This window comes from Ambystoma mexicanum, chromosome 5p (genome assembly GCF_040938575.1).
Source record: "Ambystoma mexicanum isolate Mex_15411 chromosome 5p, UKY_AmexF1_1, whole genome shotgun sequence".
NCBI lineage: Eukaryota > Metazoa > Chordata > Amphibia > Caudata > Ambystomatidae > Ambystoma > Ambystoma mexicanum.
Genome location: NC_090930.1, coordinates 359,115,383 through 359,129,251, shown reverse-complemented (window position 1 = coordinate 359,129,251; position 13,869 = coordinate 359,115,383). Strand labels below are relative to the sequence as shown.

The 13,869-nt window shown below is 46.7% G+C and overlaps 1 protein-coding gene across 1 annotated transcript in view; it reads left to right on the top strand.

Moving 5' to 3' along the window:
• LOC138480953 (nicotinamide N-methyltransferase-like) overlaps positions 1 to 13,869 on the top strand; it is an 83,870-nt gene that overhangs the window by 15,141 nt on the left and 54,860 nt on the right. The window contains exon 2 of the mRNA XM_069612773.1: positions 11,174 to 11,381. Within this exon, the coding sequence (XP_069468874.1) occupies positions 11,174 to 11,381 (208 nt within the window). The remainder of the gene's footprint in view (positions 1 to 11,173; positions 11,382 to 13,869) is intronic.

Below are 13,869 nucleotides of genomic sequence, written 5' to 3'. Positions count from 1 at the left end.
TCCCATGAGCTGTGTGGCCAGTCTGTAGTCAATACTGTGTAGACATCCCTAGTGGATATTGCTGTTGTATTGTACACTGCATGGTGTATTGTTATGTGCTTGTGCATCCATGTCTTCCTCCCAATCTGCAGATTCCTTCCTCATGTCTTCACAAGGCCGTCTACTTTGCAGATGCAGTTCATGTTGTATGCAGTACACTGAGACATTTGCGAGGCAGCAACACTCTACAGTTGTAAGGGGTCGATGTGCTGGCATATTCAGGTTGTAAGACTACCACTACTTGAACTTAGTACTGTCATGTTTTTGCATTTTTCCATGGTGTGTTGCAGCATTGTGTTGGTGGTAGGTATTTGGTAATGTGTGTTGTTAGTTATACATTACTGGGAGCATATTGTGTGTGGGCAGTTTCCATTAGGGACAGTGTACTTTGTGACACTTGTGTCAGATCTTTTTCATTGCTTTTTTTGCTTTCACATTGCATGACATGCCATGGCGTGTTTGGTGGTGGAGCTGGGGAGGGGTTGGGTGACATGGTTCTGTTCTCATGTTGTATTTAGCAAGGGGGTAATGAATTTAGAAGCATAGATGTATGTTTTTTGATGACACAGCATTGGTGGTGTTTGGGTAGGTAGGGATGCACACAATGTAACACTTCCAGGTGACCAATCTCAGGATGGTATGGTTGTGACAGTTGAGTGTCCCTTATGTCATCATCATTGATTGTCAGCTGGTATGTGCCAGGGCTGTGTGTACTCCACAGGGGTGTGATTTTATGTGAAGTAATTAGCTACCAGCTGCGTACGGGCTGCCTCACCATGTGCCCTTTCCCCTCCCATGCGCAGCAGGTGTGCAAGTGGTTGGGGATGTGGGGGCACCATCATGTCCACCAGCGGGCCCCGGCGTGTTGCAACGTTGTGCAGGACACATACTGCCACTATGATCCTGCACACTACTGGGGGAGCATATAACAGCTGCCCACCGAGCGGTCAAGGGAGCGAAAGCATGACTTGAGCACTCCAAATGTGCACTCCACTATGCCCCGGGTTGCAATATGGGCTGTGTTGTATCTTTTCAAAAAAACGTAGCAGGACCTCCTCTCCAGAAAGAACAAGGCATGATAACCTGTTCTGAGGTGAGAGTTTGCAGCACACGCTTTTTGCTCACTGTACCTTTCACAGATGGGAAATATCCATTTGCATATCAGTCGTTGTCCTGCCCACATGGGCAGTCCAGCACCGAAATGCTATGGCAATTCCTCTCTGAACAAGAGTACCACCAGCAACCCCATAGACGTGTTTCAGCCTTGTTGGGCATCATCAGTGAGGTGAAGCTGTGCCTCTCTAAGTACAGTGAGCAGGGAGTCCACGTCTGGTTGCCCCCAGGTAACCTAGGGTGACCAATCCCAGGTTCCTTGAAAACATTTCAAAAAAAGGTAGCAGGCGCTCCTCTCCAGAAAGAACAAGGCATGATAACCTGTTCTGAGGTTAGAGTTTGCAGCACACGCTTTTTGCTCACTGTACCTTTCACAGATGGGAAATATCCATTTGCATATCTGTCTTTGTCCCGCCCACATGGGCAGTCCAGCACCGAAATGCTATGGCAATTCCTCTCTGAACAAGAGTACCACCAGCAACCCCATACACGTGTTTCAGCCTTGTTGGGCATCATCAGTGAGGTGAAGCTGTGCCTCTCTAAGTACAGTGAGCAGGGAGTCCACGTCTGGTTGCCCCCAGGTAACCTAGGGTGATCAACCCCAGGTTCCTTGAAAACATTTAAAAAAAAGGTAGCAGGCGCTCCTCTCTGCCAATCACACAGGGAAGAAATGTTAGCGTCCAACAGGGACAGACGGGCGGCACTGGAGACTCTGCGCGAATCCATATCAATAGAGTCACAGGGCCACAGGGAAGCCCTGAGGGTGGAACTCCGTAACCGCAAGCAGAGTCTGCTTGAACTTGAGGCTTCCCGAAATGTTAGGGCAGAACAGCAGCTGGAGCAGCTCACACGTTCCCTCTCAGCTGAGCTGCATGCAACACGTGAGGAGATTGGGGAATCACGCGAGGCCATGCGTGCAGAAATGCAGGCAACCCGTGATGTGCTACATGGGGATCTCCGCACTTTAATCCTCCAGAATCAGACCTTCCAGACCCGCATGCTTGCTGCCATGGAGGAACATACCAGGGCTTTGCGTGGGCTGCCTCCCATAGTGCCACCGCCTCCTGATGCAGCAGCAGAGGATGAGCAGAGCGACAGCAGTTCTCCCACAAGGCATAGCCGTGCAGGCCATGAGCCCAAGGAGGGTTTTTTTTTCGCAACATCCACACTGGTGGGTGTTGGTGTGCACCCTGTCCTCGAACCTCATGGGTGACCTCCCCCTCCCCCCCTGGCCCCCACATGGGCATTTTTGATTTTTGATTTTTTTTTTACAGTGTGTTGCCTTGTTTGGCTCCCGTGGGCATCCACTGTATTCCGGCTGGGCACATGCAGGCTTGTCCTGAGTTTGGGTTAGATGCTTGGGTTCGTGAGACACACACCCCTCCTGCTTTCCGTTTCCATGGGCTTGCAAAGGGTGTGACCAAGTGACAGTGAATTACACAGTGACGTTGGGCTCCCATGAGCTGTGTGGGCAGTCTGTAGTCAATACTGTGTAGATATCCCTAGTGGATATTGTTGTTGTATTGTACACTGCATGGTGTATTGATATGTGCTTGTGCATCCATGTCTTCCTCCCAATCTGCAGATTCCTTCCTCATGTCTTCACAAGGCCGTCTACTTTGCAGATGCAGTTCATGTTGTATGCAGTACAGTGAGACATTTGCGTGGCAGCAACACTCTACAGTTGTAAGGGGTCGATGTGCTGGCGTATTCAGGTTGTAAGACTACCACTACTTGAACTTAGTACTGTCATGTTTTTGCATTTTTCCATGGTGTGTTGCAGCATTGTGTTGGTGGTAGGTATTTGGTAATGTGTGTTGTTAGTTATACATTACTGGGAGCATATTGTGTGTGGGCAGTTTCCATTAGGGACAGTGTACTTTGTAACACTTGTGTCAGATCTTTTGCATTGCTTTTTTTGCTTTCACATTGCATGACATGCCATGGCGTGTTTGGTGGTGGAGCTGGGGAGGGGTTGGGTGACATGGTGCTGTTCTCATGTTGTATTTAGCAAGGGGGTAATGAATTTAGAAGCATAGATGTATGGTTTTTGATGACACAGCATTGGTGGTGTTTGGGTAGGTAGGGATGCACACAATGTAACACTTCCAGGTGACCAATCTCAGGATGGTATGGTTGTGACAGTTGAGTGTCCCTTATGTCATCATCATTGATTGTCAGCTGGTATGTGCCAGGGCTGTGTGTACTCCACAGGGGTGTGATTTTATGTGAAGTAATTAGCCACCAGCTGCGTACGGGCTGCCTCACCATGTGCCCTTTCCCCTCCCATGCGCAGCAGGTGTGCAAGTGGTTGGGGATGTGGGGGCACCATCATGTCCACCAGCAGGCCCCGGCGTGTTGCAACGTTGTGCAGGACACATGCTGCCACTATGATCCTGCGCACTACTGGGGGAGCATATAACAGCTGCCCACCAGAGCAGTCAAGGGAGCGAAAGCGTGACTTGAGCACTCCAAATGTGCGCTCCACTATGCCCCGGGTTGCAATATGGGCTGTGTTGTATCTTTTCAAAAAAAGGTAGCAGGACCTCCTCTCCAGAAAGAACAAGGCATGATAACATGTTCTGAGGTGAGAGTTTGCAGCACACGCTTTTTGCTCACTGTACCTTTCACAGATGGGAAATATCCATTTGCATATCAGTCGTTGTCCCGCCCACATGGGCAGTCCAGCACCGAAATGCTATGGCAATTCATCTCTGAACAAGAGTACCGCCATCAAGCCCATAGACGTGTTTCAGCCTTGTTGGGCATCATCGGTGAGGTGAAGCTGTGCCTCTCTAAGTACAGTGAGCAGGGAGTCCACGTCTGGTTGCCCCCAGGTAACCTAGGGTGACCAACCCCAGGTTCCTTGAAAACATTTCAAAAAAGGTAGCAGGCGCTCCTCTCCAGAAAGAACAAGGCATGATAACCTGTTCTGAGGTGAGAGTTTGCAGCACACGCTTTGTGCTCACTGTACCTTTCACAGATGGGAAATATCAGTTTGCATATCAGTCTTTGTCCCGCCCACATGGGCAGTCCAGCACCGAAATGCTATGGCAATTCCTCTCTGAACAAGAGTACCACCAGCAACCCCATACACGTGTTTCAGCCTTGTTGGGCATCATCAGTGAGGTGAAGCTGTGCCTCTCTAAGTACAGTGAGCAGGGAGTCCACGTCTGGTTGCCCCCAGGTAACCTAGGGTGACCAACCCCAGGTTCCTTGAAAACATTTCAAAAAAAGGTAGCAGGCGCTCCTCTCCAGAAAGAACAAGGAATGATAACCTGTTCTGAGGTTAGAGTTTGCAGCACACACTTTTTCCTCACTGTACCTTTCACAGATGGGAAATATCCATTTGCATATCAGTCTTTGTCCCACCCACATGGGCAGTCCAGCACCGAAATGCTATGGCAATTCCTCTCTGAACAAGAGTACCACCAGCAACCCCATACACGTGTTTCAGCCTTGTTGGGCATCATCAGTGAGGTGAAGCTGTGCCTCTCTAAGTACAGTGAGCAGGGAGTCCACGTCTGGTTGCCCCCAGGTAACCTAGGGTGATCAACCCCAGGTTCCTTGAAAACATTTAAAAAAAAGGTAGCAGGCGCTCCTCTCTGCCAATCACACAGGGAAGAAATGTTGGCGTCCAACAGGGACAGACGGGCGGCACTGAAGACTCTGCGCGAATCCATATCAATAGAGTCACAGGGCCACAGGGAAGCCCTGAGGGTGGAACTCCGTAACCTCAGGCAGAGTCTGCTTGAACTTGAGGCTTCCCGAAATGTTAGGGCAGATCAGCAGCTGGAGCAGCTCACACGTTCCCTCTCAGCTGAGCTGCATGCAACACATGAGGACATTGGGGCATCACGCGAGGCCATGCGTGCAGAAATGCAGGCAACCCGTGATGTGCTACATGGGGATCTCCGCACTTTAATCCTCCAGAATCAGACCTTCCAGACCCGCATGCTTGCTGCCATGGAGGAACATACCAGGGCTTTGCGTGGGCTGCCTCCCATAGTGCCACCGCCTCCTGATGCAGCAGCAGAGGATGAGCAGAGCGACAGCAGTTCTCCCACAAGGCATAGCCGTGCAGGCCATGAGCCCAAGGAGGGTTTTTTTTCGCAACATCCACACTGGTGGGTGTTGGTGTGCACCCTGTCCTCGAACCTCATGGGTGACCTCCCCCTACCCCCCTGGCCCCCACATGGGCATTTTTGATTTTTGATTTTTTTTTTACAGTGTGTTGCCTTGTTTGGCTCCCGTGGGCATCCACTGTATTCCGGCTGGGCACATGCAGGCTTGTCCTGAGTTTGGGTTAGATGCTTGGGTTCGTGAGACACACACCCCTCCTGCTTTCCGTTTCCATGGGCTTGCAAAGGGTGTGACCAAGTGACAGTGAATTACACAGTGACGTTGAGCTCCCATGAGCTGTGTGGGCAGTCTGTAGTCAATACTGTGTAGACATCCCTAGTGGATATTGTTGTTGTATTGTACACTGCATGGTGTATTGATATGTGCTTGTGCATCCATTTCTTCCTCCTAATCTGCAGGTTCCTTCCTCATGTCTTCACAAGGCCGTCTACTTTGCAGATGCAGTTCTTGTTGTATGCAGTACACTGAGACATTTGCGTGGCAGCAACACTCTACAGTTGTAAGGGGTCGATGTGCTGGCGAATTCAGGTTGTAAGACTACCACTACTTGAACTTAGTACTGTCATGTTTTTGCATTTTTCCATGGTGTGTTGCAGCATTGTGTTGGTGGTAGGTATTTGGTAATGTGTGTTGTTAGTTATACATTACTCGGAGCATATTGTGTGTGGGCAGTTTCCATTAGGGACAGTGTACTTTGTGACACTTGTGTCAGGTCTTGTGCATTGCTTTTTTTGCTTTCACATTGCATGACATGCCATGGCGTGTTTGGTGGTGGAGCTGGGGAGGGGTTGGGTGACATGGTGCTGTTCTCATGTTGTATTTAGCAAGGGGGTAATGAATTTAGAAGCATAGATGTATGTCTTTTGACGACACAGAATTGGTGGTATTTGGGTAGGTAGGGATGCACACAATGTAACACTTCCAGGTGACCAATCTCAGGATGGTATGGTTGTGACAGTTGAGTGTCCCTTATGTCATCATCATTGATTGTCAGCTGGTATGTGCCAGGGCTGTGTGTACTCCACAGGGGTGTGATTTTATGTGAAGTAATTAGCCACCAGCTGCGTACGGGCTGCCTCACCATGTGCCCTTTCCCCTCCCATGCGCAGCAGGTGTGCAAGTGGTTGGGGATGTGGGGGCACCACCATGTCCACCAGCAGGCCCCGACGTGTTGCAACGTTGTGCAGGACTCATGCTGCCACTATGATCCTGCACACTACTGGGGGAGCATATACCAGCTGCCCAACAGAGCGGTCAAGGGAGCGAAAGCGTGACTTGAGTACTCCAAATGTGCGCTCCACTATGCCCCGGGTTGCAATATGGGCTGTGTTGTATCTTACCTCGGGTGGCGTGGTGGGGTTCCGAATTGGCGTCATCATGTGGGTGCTCAGAGGGTAGGCACTGTCCCCTGGGGAGGTGGTGATGGGTATCATTAGTGGGGTTGTGACATTACTCAGTATCTGACAAGCATGCATGTGCAGTGGCATTTATACTCACCAAGCAGCCATGTATCACCATGCCGCCCAGCTTCTAGGTCCCGGTTTAGGGTTGACATTCTGTAAATGAAACTGTCATGGGTGGACCCAGGATAGTTGGCATATACTGAGGTGATGATTCCCTTGGCATCATATACTACCTGCACGTTGATGGAATGCCAGTGCCTGCGGTTTCTATAGATGTGCTCAGATGCCCTGGTGGGATGTAGAGCCACAAGGGTGCAATCAATGGCACCTAGCACTTTGGGGAATTGTGCCATCCCATAGAAATCCTGGACGGCAGCCTGCCTTTATGCAGGTGTTCTGGGCAGGTATATGTGCCTGCGGACTGATGGGCATGCAGTCATGATGGCGAACACCTGGTGTAGGCAACGTGACTGCGTGGCCTGTGACACCCCCCCACTATAGCACTTGTCCGCTGAAATGATCCAGTGGCCAAGAAGTGCAGTACATTGAGGATCTTCTCCAGGGGGCTGAGTGCTTGGGAGCACAGGGTGGGTGATGTGAGGTCATCCTCCCACTCACTCACCAGGTCGAGTATTATGTGAGGTGGAAACCTGTACCTCCCATACACCTGGTCATCAGGCATCCCAAAAAGGCTGGTTCTGGGTGTAAAAATTCAGGGCCTGACTATCCTCCTCCTCCTCCTGCGGTATCCCTACACCACTGCTTCTAGGAACGGTATATTCATCTTATGTCTGAGCTTGTTTGTTGTTTGTGCACACTTTTATGCTGTGCGGGTCCACGTACGCCTGCTTACTGCTGGTGTACGTGTTTCCGGATTAGCGCATCTTTTTTGGCGCACGCATTAGCCCCGTTCGATTCGATGAATACGTGTTGTAGACGCGCGTTTGGGCGTTCTGCGCATTTGCCTCCTGTACTTCCCCCGTGATGCCTACATTTTCATGCGTTGTTCCCCATTCTGCAGTTTACGCCCCCTGTTCCGCCTACTTTTGTTGTGTGCTCTGCGCTATGTGCGCTTTTGCTGTGCACTTAGCGCACGCTGTTTGGAGACGTGTGCGCCGGCGTGCGCCACACAGATATTTAGCGCACATCCAGGGATTTACACGCGCACAGACCGCATCGGTGTGCACTGGTTTTGATGTGATTTTCGCACTTGCACTGCGATTTGCGCGCTTTCGCATGCTTGCGCCGAAAATTTCAGCGCACATTAATTCCATGAATCGGCCTGTTAATGAGTGCATTTTCTGCACTCCTTTCAATTGCACTGCATTTTGTGAAGCTGGGCCCGTGTGCCTACCACAGGGTGTCATAGCTGTTCACTAGCACATGTTATTTTTCAGGAATAATTAGTATTCTTTTAAAGAGTGGTTTAAAACGACACGCCGGAGCGAGAATCTATTTTAAAGAACCAGAATGCGCAATGGATGTGATCGTCACGAAAGGATGATGTCACTTGAGGTGGAAAGTGATTGCACAGGGATTTAGGAAGCTGTGCTCTCTATATGTCACCCACCCACGGGTACGTTTGTAGGGCATGATATATTCTTGAAGATGCACGATGGCACAGCTTATTGGAATGTGAATTCTCATTTGCCACTTTCTTGCATCTCCTAAAATCAAACATGTGGATATATATTCCATGCTATTGTGAAGTGTTTTCACTGGTATAGGGAGTGGTCAAGTTGTAACTGAAAATCTGTTCTGTTCCCCGTTAATGGGCAGGACAAAATCAACCCCAAACAATTGCATAATCCAAATGTTGGGTCCGGGTGCAAGTATCCCATCAAAGAACTCGTGAATGCCTTAGTTTAGGGCATATATATTCACAAATACAACATCGCTGTTTTGGAAGCAAACTGTTCCCAGGACTGGACCAACCTTCTGAAGTATGCTTGTGAGCTTGAAGGCAACAGGTAATGTACAGGCTTGTAACTGTTCGAGCTAGCACCACTTATTTATTACATTTTATGTTGCCATGTTTCACATTTTCTACCTTTTGGATAACTACAATCATGTGAGCAATGACATATATGCATTGTTGGGGGCACATGCTGCCCACTTTGTTGATTAAAAGTAAGTACCACAAGCAATGGAGTGTCAGCAATGCAGTGAGAACAATCAGAGATCCAATCAGCAAATATATTAGATTGTGAGGTTCCTCAGGGTTCACTGGTGTCACCCTTATTGTTTAATCTGTATGTGCAACCTTTGATGGACATTTTACAAATGTTTCAGTTACAATATCATTCATATGTAGATGACAATGTCTCTAGCCCTGCTGATACATGTTCTGCCCTGGTAGAAGGCTTAGCCAATGTTCACAAATGGCTGTGTAACAACGGCTTACAACTCAATCTGAATAAAACAGAGGATTTACTCCTTGGCCCACGATCCGTGGTAAACAATCCTCACTAAGTAGCCAGCCTACCTCTACTCTCCAGGCTCCCTACTTCTTATGCTACAAAGGTGAGAAGGTGCTGTTTGCATCATTCTGCTAATTCTTTGATTTACATTCTTTTGACCTTCTCCATCCCCAATCACGTCATGCAGCTGAAAACCCAAACCATTTTGAAACAGAGTGGTCATCCCTCTAGCACATGAGGTAAATGAGAAAACATGAACGGAGGAAAGCACAGAGCCAACGCGCTGGTCTTGGAAGCAAGACCATGCAGAGCAACAGAGGTTTGAAGCAAGACCATGCAGAGCAACAGAGGTTTGCGTTATATCAAATAAAAAAACACAACTAAATAATTGTATACGGTCCCCGCAGCTTTTTTTGTTAGGTGTGTCTCTTGTATAATTCGCTGTTGGTCCCTTATTCATTTTCAATGTTCTACGTTGTCTTGACTTCCTCTGATTACTTGGAGACTGTCAATTCTGGGTCATAGTATATAGGCCCAAGGGTGATGTAAATCCTGGGACATGTTGTCCCTCACCCCCCATGTGTACCACCCTACTGAGCACTTAGACACCATGTTAAGCATGACACCCGAAATACTGTGACAATGGTGTCCTGAAACGAACAATAGAAAAGCCTAGACCAGCATTTCCCACCAAGTCAATCCGATATTTGACAAGAGTTCCCTTGAAGCCTTACACTCTCTAACCAAAAATACCAAACCACATTTTGGGCTGTTACTGTGGGTATTGCTTTGTGCGTACTTGGGTCAAAGATACAACATACAGCAGCACATACTGTCAATACCCCAAGTATTAAGGAACATAGAGAGATTCACACACTGAGGGGCAGCTAGGTGCCTACGAGCTCCATCAAGTAGACCGGGCATAAGAATGTCTTGCGAGAGTAAGATGCTTGGGAAGGGAAAGACTCCAGGCAAAGTAGTGGAAGCTGCTATCATGCTGGAAAGATGCCTCTCCCAATATTTTATCTTTACAAAATCCAGTGCGTCTGTCGTGGAAGTGTAGAAGTGTGCTTTGCACATACACAGGGTTATTAGTTTGGGTATGGTTTGTGCAGCTTTCACTATATTCCTGAATGCATGATACTTATTAAAATGCTTCCATGAGCAATTTCTCAAAAAATAATTCCAATTAAGTAAGATTGAGAGAAGGAAAGGTTTGTTGAGAGTAGGTAACACACAACGAAGTGTCCGCACACATGTCTTTCAAAGTAGAGTCTCATGTTTAATGTCTGTCATCTGGCGCCATACAGGATGCATGCAGCATGGAGGCATGTTGCAGGAACGTAGCCTCCGCTTTTGCTGGGGGAAAAGACAACTTTAATGATATTAATGGCACATTTCGGATTGAAATACTTCAGTGGATCACCTTAACTAGATCGATCGGATCTAAATGAGCACTGCGAAAAAATGAATTTGATTACGAAAATGTTGATTTGATTTTTTTCCTTTCACTGCAAGTACAGTCAGGGGGTCACCCCCCTAAGCCTTGCCCATACTCCCCTTTATTTATTACATTAACCCACCCCCATATATACTTGCGCTGAAACGCACACACATGTTTCAGCATTTTCGTATTCAGAATTTTTGTAGGTGCAGTGATTGTATGATCCTGATCGATCCATGTCCAAATGTCGATCCCTTTTCAGACAGTGCTTTTTACACCCGTGTGTTGGACTCTTTTTTTGTTTTTTAAACTGAGGAGGTTACTTCTGATTGCACTCGTTTTCGTAAAATTTTGCATCACCTTTTCCCTTCTCTAAATCGTTCAGTTTTTATATTGATTTTGTTGATAACCATATTAAAAAAAATGGTTATTATAGGGCACGTGCTAGACATGCCATCAGTTCATTGTAGCTGGTTATTTGTGTAACAAACAACGCGGCTCCTACAACTAGGGCGGCCATGAGCAGGCAAAGTGCATATTTGCTGAGCATTCATTATCTCTTTAATATGCGTTTATACTAACTAAGTTCACCATTTTCTTTTATATATCAGATGGTATTAAAGGAAATACACTGATTGGACTGTGTATAGCTCCCACTATTCACCAGTACATCGCAGCCTGTGATTATTTCAAAGAGATCATTGCAACAACTTACACTGAGTCGTGCTTGGAAGAGCTGCAGAAATGGCTTAAAAATGACCGTGGGGCATATGACTGGACCAGCCTTCTGAAGTATGCTTGTGAGCTTGAAGGCGACAGGTAATGTACATATTCAGGCGTGTAACTGTTCGAGCTAGCACCACTTATTTTTTAAATTGTATATTTCCATATTTCAAACTTTCTACCTTTTGGATAACTACAATAATGTGAGCAATGACATATATGAATTGTTGGTGGCACATGGTGCCCACTTTGTTGATTAAAAGTAAGTACCATAAGCAATGGAGTGCCAACAATGCAGTGAGAAGAATCTGAAATTCAATCAGCAAATATATTAGATTGTGAGGTTCCTCAGGGTTCACTGCTGTCATCTTTATTGTTTAATCTGTATGTGCAACCTTTGATGAACATTTTACAAATGTTTCAGTTACAATATCATTCATATGTAGATGACGATGTCTCTAGCCCTGCTGATATATGTTCTGCCCTGGTAAAAGGCTTAGCCAACGTTCACAAATGGCTGTGTAACAACGGCTTACAACTCAATCTGAATAAAACAGAGGATTTACTCCTTGGCCCACGATCCGTGGTAAACAATCCTCACTAAGTAGCCAGCCCACCTCACCTCTTCACGCTCCCACTTCTTATGCAGCAAAGGTGAGAAAGCTTTGTTTGCATCATTCTGCTAATTCTTTGATTTTCATTTTATTTTTACCACATACATATATTGCAATTTAGTACCCGGCGAGGACGCAATCAGAATGCAAGAGCCATTCTGATTGGCCCTCGCCGAGTCATTACCAGGCCGGGAATCCCTCTGTCGGGATTCCACGGCCTTTGTCCCCAGAGGGGGGCGTGTCAGCCCCTCAGCCAATGAGGAGGCTCGAAGCGGGGCCATCCCCGCTCTGAGCCTCCCCACGGCTGAGAGGCTGCCTTCACCCCCGCCGGGGACTCTGGTAAACTTTTTTTTCCCACCCTCCCTGCCCTCCCCGCCCCACTTATCTTTTTGCTGCTGCGTCCCCGCTGGGGAACGATTGCAGGCTCCAGCTGTGTGGAGACACACGGCTGGAGGCTTGCATCGTCCCCTAGCAGAGACGCAGGTACTTTTTTTTTTCCAACCTTCCCCCCTCCCAACCCTACTTACCTTCTGCTTTTTTTTTTTTCAGGAGCGGATGTGCTGGGATCACTTGTGTTCCCAGCGCGTCCGCTCCCGATGGCCACCATGGAAAGGGAAAACGGACTCCTGTTTTCCCTTTCCCCGCGGCCATTTTCTTGGTCGTTTTTTTTTTTCTGTCCCGAAACGCTGCAGCTTTTCGGGACAGAAAAAAATGCTTTTAGTGCCCTGGTCACACACATAATGCGGGCCGGGGTACTAAAAGCAATATGACCCTCGCGGCGGGGGCATTACCGACTCGCTTGGGCCTATAAATATGGGCCCCGGGGCACTACCTGAGTCTGTAATGCCCCCGCCGCTCAGGTCATATTGCTTAATTAATTGTATGTATTGCTATTCATACAGATGTACATCCTCTCTAATGGTCTGACAAATTATACATTAATTGTTCGAATGCAGTTTCCATTTGCTGGCATGAGTAGCAAGAGTAAAATTCCAAGGTAACACTTTACGTACAGTATATTTTCTGACTGTTCTTCAATTTTCCCCTGGTAGGATCCCCAACCTAGAACGATCTACTTTCCCAAATAGCTAACTAGGAAACCAGAGAAGTTTACTCCAGCAAACGAACACAAATACAAACTATTCTTCATAGGTATGTTTAATAGCTAATTTAGTATCAGACAAATTCCCTAGAGCAACTTGCATATGATCAGATATATAAGTCAAATCTAAATCTCAAACTAACCTTCAGACATATTTTATCCAAGGTAGATTTGCAGCAACCTATTTTTTGAGCAATACTTCCCGATAGAGATACATTAGAAGCAGAATGGTGTCAGTGATTGAATACTGTTTCATGTCTGTTTTAGAGATTTATTGTTTAGATTTTACTGATTGTATTTTCCTTTTGGGATCGGTAATTAATTTCACACAATCACTGCTATTGTAAAGTGTATAAATCAGTGAGATTGTTGTGACAAGGATGATACGAAAGTGTAATCAGGTAAATATAAATTGAATACTGTGTAATTAATAGTGTTAATATGCATGTATGTTTGTAATATGTATGACAAATTTGAAAGGTTGATTTAATCAACCAAACAAATACACAAATAAAAAAAAATTTGATAATACATTACTCAAGGCCTTTTAATATGTAGTCACATAAAAGCTTGTGCATGATCCATGCCAAGAAGGCAAAGGTTTTAGAAGTCATTCATAAACAACACCATGAATACCTAGTTCTGGCCTTAGTGATTATTATGTTGTGCTTGTTGGTTGTGTGAACAAAGATTTTAATAACTTTGATTATTTTATTTCCAATTGTTGAAAATTTGAATAACCTAAAATATCTCTACATATAATAAGGCAGGATATGCACTGTCAATTAGAAACCTCCGAAGTTGGGGAAGGGGGGTGAGGGGCTTGGCCACCATAGTACCCCAAGAAGGAGCAAATTAACCCACCTAG